The 6,080-nt window shown below is 39.4% G+C and overlaps 1 protein-coding gene across 1 annotated transcript in view; it reads left to right on the forward strand.

Moving 5' to 3' along the window:
• Positions 1-6,080, forward strand: part of NR3C2 (nuclear receptor subfamily 3 group C member 2) — a 308,616-nt gene that overhangs the window by 143,765 nt on the left and 158,771 nt on the right. The window contains exon 3 of the mRNA XM_006906271.3: positions 4,450-4,589. Coding sequence (XP_006906333.1) covers positions 4,450-4,589 — 140 coding nt within the window. The remainder of the gene's footprint in view (positions 1-4,449; positions 4,590-6,080) is intronic.

The following is a 6,080-nucleotide window of genomic DNA, read 5'->3' on the forward strand; positions in this document are numbered from 1 at the left end:
AGGGAAGTAGGGCAGAGGAAGTGCTGGGTCCTGTACCATGGTGGTACCTACCCTTGACAGAGATGTGGGGCGTGGCGAGCACAAGGTCAGGCAATGTGAGAAGACCTGCAGGGAAAGGTTGATTAGGAAGAGGGGCTTAAATGCCCTAACAGAGATATCTTTTAAGGTGGTGTTGGGTGGGGATGACTGAAGATTTCTGAGCTGAGAAGTCATAGGGTCCGCACTCTTTAACAGGAAGATTCCTTTGTCAGCCACTGTAGGAGGGGGAGAGGGCGTGGTTAGGGAAGAGCCCTTAGGAAGGGGGAGAGCCTGCAGCAGTGTTACCAGCAGCCAGATGAGGAGAAAGGGTGTGAGACCAGACTGAGCAGGACTTGGTGACTGGATTTAAGAGTCCAGAAGTCCAAGGTTTGAAGCTGGGTGACTAGCAGATGGCCGCACCCTTCCAGAAGCTAATGGAACAGAGAGCAGAGAAGTTATATAAAGGCATGGGACATGGGGGAGAGGTTGGAGCTGGATATAAAGATTTGGGCAGTTAATCACCAAAAGAGCTGTTTGAGCTGGGGTGGTAGATGAGATCATTAAGGGGTAGATTGTAGAAAAAAGAAAAAAAACAAGATGGTCAAAGGTAGAACTCCAAAGAAAATCTATAATGGTGATCAAGAGAATAAGAGCCTGAAAAATAGAGGGTGTTAGGAGGATGAGCTCAGTCCAGTGTGACAGAAACTGGAGAGGTTCTGCTGAGAGGCGCGTAGAGGCTAATTTGCTCTTTTGTCATTGAAAGATGTTAGAGAACAAGGAGGAAAGGTAATTTATGTTTGGCTTGATTTTAAAACTAAATGAATGTATTGCTCTGATTTGGATTTCACACCGCCTCATTTTTATGCCAGGCTTTCTCTTTAATTTCTCTTAATTTGTTTCTGCTACGTAGTTTTCACTCTCACAACAGTTAAAAACAAATCACATCCCTTTATGTAAGGAATGCAGTAGGCCTTCAGAATTGATGACGTGGTGGGTTTTACGATGACTGTTGTGAAAATGTGAGTTATCTGAAATCACTCACTTATTTAAGTTTAATTCGGTACCTATTATGTACCCGGTATAGTTCTATGTACAGTGGTGAGTAACACAGATGGGAATCCTGGTCCTGATTGAGTTTACTTCCTTGTGTGGATGACATAAACAATACACAGACTAAAGAAGTAAAATACACATGTTAGATGGTGATATGCTCCATAAAGAAAAATAAAGCAGAAAAGGACAGGAAGTTCTGCAGGAGGAATATTTTTAGTAGAGTGGTCAGAGAAGGCCTGACTGGAAAAGTGACATTTAGAGGAAGCCCTGAAGGACGCGAGGGAGGGGCTATGTAGATATCTAGGGGGAAGCTGGGTCAGCAAGTGTGAAAGCCTGAGGTGATGTGTTTGAGAGCTAGCAAGGAGGCCAATATTGCCGAAGTGGAAACAGGCAAGTGAGAGCGGTTAGCGATGTCCCAGGGGACAGATTGCGGCCCTGTGGTCATAGGGATGACTTTGACTCTTACTCTGAGTGTGAGAGAAAGTCCCTGGATAGTGCTGAACAAAGGAGTAAATAAGGATTATTCTGGTTACAAGGGAAAGAATGGGGCAAGGAGAAACAGGGAGAGACTTTTTAAAATTCCAGGTAGAGGTATTGATTGCTTAGACTAGAGTGGCACTAGAGGAGGTTTTGGGTAGTGATCTGAAGCTGAATGTATTCTGAGAGTAAGGTGAATAGAATTTAACAAATGAGATGTGTGGCGTGAGAGAAAGAAGAATCAGGGATGAGTCCAAGTTGCTTTATCCGTTTGCCAGGGCTGCGTAACAAAGTACCACAAACCTAATTGGCTGACTGAAACAACAGAAAGGTATTGTGTCACAGTTGGGGATGCTAAAAGTCCAAAATTAACTAGCACATTGGCTGATTTGGTTCCTTCTGAGGTCTGTGAGGGAGAATCTGTTCTTTGCCTCTATCCTAGCTTCTGGTAGTTCACTGGCAATTTTTGGCATTCCCTGGCTTGTAAAAGCATCACCGCCTTCATCTCTGCCTTCATCTTCACGTGGTATTCTCCCATCGTATGTGCGTGTCCCAGTCTCCCCCTTTTAATAAGGATACCAGTCATATTGGATTAGGGGTCCACCCTCATCTTAACCAGTTACATCTTCTATGACCCTGTTCCCAAATAAGGTCATACTCTGAGGCCCTAAGGGGCTAGGACTTTGGCCTCGTAATTTGGGGAGACTACAATTCAGGCCATAATAGTTGCCATTAAATGAGTTGAGAAAGTTTGTGGAGGATCAGGTTTGGAGGCAGGGAAAGATCAGCAGAGCTATGGGCATGTTAAGTTTGAGGTGCACATCAGACTCTCAAGCGGACGTGTCGAATAGGCAGTTGGACGAATGGGTTTGAAATTCACCGAAGGGGACTGGGCTGGTGATGAACATTTCATATTTAAAGCTAAGAGGCTAGATGAGATCACTAAAAAAGTGAGTTTGGATAGAAGAGAGTTCCGGAGACTAAAATTAAGAGACTATTATGTATCGGGACCAAAACCAAGGCTCACGAAAATGTGAAATACAAATCCCACGTATGCTTGTAGTTGTGAAAACACAATTACTTTTTAATGATGGTTTTAAGTTATATTCTAAATGTTTACAAAGTCATTTTTCCTGTGAAGTGTAAGAGTCAGACAGTATATGGATTGAGTCTTACTGGCTAACGTGCTGAAGAAGTTACTGGTGCTGAAATGGAATGTTTTGAATGCTATAAAGAAGTCAAAGGACACTAATAAAAATAATAAAGAGCTCTTTCCTCAGAAAGAGAAACAACTTCGGAGAACATTGCTTTGGTCCTTGATTTAAGAAGTCGTTTTCTAGAAAGTCAGTCATGCTACAGTGCTCTGAGCAGCTGAATAGTTTGTTCCTTCATCTGTTTCTGGCGAGAGTGGAGTTAAAACATTTTAAATTGTTTATTTTTTTAATCATAAAGGCAATAGTATCACACTTTTAGCTAATTTTAAAAACAAATCATCATTGTAACACAACCATTCCGGCCTTCTGATACGTTTTCTTTGAGGTTCCCACTGCCCCCCGACACACATGCGTGCACACACACACGCGCACACACACACACACACGCACGCCAGCTGTTTCACAGGGAGACGAAAGCCATGACAGCAGGGTGAAGGCTGTGACGTAACAATCCACTCAGTTTCTGAATATGTCCAGTTCCCATTTCTCTGAGCCACTGTATCTACTGCTTCCTCTGCCCTCTTTCTTGGTCTAGCCATCATCTAGTTGTGCTTCAAAATTCAGTTCTGCTGTCACCTGTCAGGAAGTGCTTTTCGAACTGCTCTGTCCTCATCCTTCTGGTATGGGTGGCTGAATCTGCAGTGTGCCACCATGTTACCCTAAACCAAAGTACTCACCATAATAGTCCACGTCCCCACTAACTCTGAGGATAGAGACTGGGTTTTTTTATATTTTATTTCCTCAGTACTTTGTGCTGGTCTTATGGGTAGATATTTAGTAAATGTCTATGGACTATGAATGAAAAGAAAAAGTCAGCTTCTTTGCCTGCTCAGTACACATCTAAACTGTCACCGAACTATAATTCCTTAATAGAATTTAAAATATTTTGTTCAGAGTATGCTATTAACACAGTAATATATATCTTGAAAAGATTCCTTTTAAAAAGTGTTCATATAGATTGTTGCCTAAAAGGTTAGATTTATCCCTAAAAATTATTGCCCAGAACCCTTCAGTTTCTTATCAGGAAAGAAACCTGAAATGTTTACCATGTGTGGCTTTAAAAAAAATATTGATTGTGTCCCTTCAAATTAGTAAGCAAAATAAAGTAATATGAACATACCAGTATAAGGAAACATGGGAGAAAGGCAGGAGCTTGAAAGAAGGGGTAAAATTGCTGGCAGTAGAAGAGATATTTTTAAAATTTTAATAGTGGGCTGTTTTGGAAAGCGGGGATTTTTTTTAATCTGGCATAACTGAGATATATAATCGGAGTCCAGGTGAAGAGAGTTGAGAAGTATTGTAATAGTTCTTTGATACCAAAAGTACTTTCATGATGACTCGGCTGGAGATTCTTCTCCCTGCTTACCTAGAATGCAAATAATATCTTTTGGTAAACATTCTCAAAAATAGGAAAAGGACAAGAATAGTTTATTTATTATTTATTATGTATTGTTGATTATTTATTACTTCTCCATACTGATAAGAGGCTTTGTACTACAGATTCTTGATAGCATTACTTCACCGAGAGAGAGTTTATCTTCATTTTCTAAGCCCCTTGGTATCTGACCAGAACATTCTGAATTCATTCATGGAACCATGATTTCTGACAAATTTTGAACTAAGCTGTGTAGTATATTTAAGTGCACCATTACAGTGTGGTTATTTAAATCTTGACTTCTTTCCCCAGCTCTACTTTACGAAGTGTTTCTACTGGATCCTCAAGACCTTCCAAAATATGTTTGGTGTGTGGGGATGAGGCTTCAGGATGTCATTATGGAGTAGTAACCTGTGGCAGCTGCAAAGTGTTCTTCAAAAGAGCAGTGGAAGGTAAATGTTCATGTGGGTGTTCCTTTTACACATTTTTTCCTATAGTGTAGTCTACTTGCACAGTTAACAGTATTGCATTATTGAAAAAATTCAAAAAATGCTTTTGATATAATCTGTCAGTGGTATATAGTAATAATGCCTTATCTAGAAACCACCTGGAGATCTTCCACTGAGCAATATAGATGGGCAAAATTTGAAATTTTGAAATGAGATCAACCAGTCATCAAGAAAGTGTTTTTGTCTCAGACTGTTTTTCAGTGAGACTTAGAAAAGTAATTCTGTCATCATAAAAATTTAATTTGCATGATTTGAAAGAGAATTTTTATTAAAAATACACAGAATGCATCATTTCTTCCATTTCTGTACATCTTTACAGTTGATTCTTGAACAACACAGAGGTTATGGGACGCTGTCCCCACCCCACATACCCACACAGTTGAAAATTCATGTGTAACTTTTGAGTCCCAAAAACTTAACTAATAGCCTGCTGTTGACAGGCAGCCTTTATATTGATAGTATAAAGCAGTCAGTTAACACATATTTTGTATGTTATATGTGTTATACACTGTAATCTTATGATGAAGTAAGCTAGAAAAAAGAAAATGCCATTAAAAATATCAAGAGGAAGAGAAAATACATTTACAGTATTTATTGGAAAAAATCTGTATATAAGTGGACCTGTGGAGTTCAAACTCGTGTTGTTCAAGGGTCAACTGTATAAATATATGTGTTTGTAGCAAATTAAAACATTAATATAAGGATCATGTCTGTAACTTAGGTTGTGTTCCATCAAGAGTGATTTCATTTAATAGTTAACAGCCGCTTCAGATTCCCAGTCTCCGACTGAGTCTTACCTTTGTTCTTACTGAAGGTTTCCAAACGGGTAATTGAGTGGGAAATTTGAGATTGTCTTTTAAGCTCGGTCTTTCTTACAGCCAAGTAATTTTGCTTCCTAAGGAGAAATAGTCTTTTAGTTTATTTTTGCCTCCCTCCACCCTTACTTATGAGCAATTAACATCAGCTTTAAGACAGATGGTTTTATTAATGGTGACTACTGTGACTGGTCGAAGTATAGAAATTTTGCTATTAGTACAGGTATTATTGTATAATTGACACTCATTTTCATTAAGAAGTTTGACATTAAGATTCCTGCAGGTTTATTCCTCAGGGCAGTTTTCTGAGAGATAAGTTGGTACTTCAGAGACTTAATCATAAATGGCTTGAGTGTTTCATCTTTGTTTTGCTGGAGACCGCAGGTGGTGTCCTTAGTTCTGGAATGAAAAAGCTCACCAATTAATTATGTCTTTGCTTATGAGATTGATTTTGCATTATTTAATTTGATATTACATGATTTTACATTATGTACACTATTAATTATTTAACAGTCCCCAAACCTAGCACTGAATTGGTAATAGGAGTGCCATATTTCTTTCTCTGTATATGGGCTCTTGGTTTCAGGTGGAAGAAACTTCAACACAAACTGGCTTCAGA

The sequence above is a fragment of the Pteropus alecto genome, unplaced genomic scaffold, assembly GCF_000325575.1.
Source record: "Pteropus alecto unplaced genomic scaffold, ASM32557v1 scaffold50, whole genome shotgun sequence".
In the NCBI taxonomy this organism is placed as follows: Eukaryota; Metazoa; Chordata; class Mammalia; order Chiroptera; family Pteropodidae; genus Pteropus; species Pteropus alecto.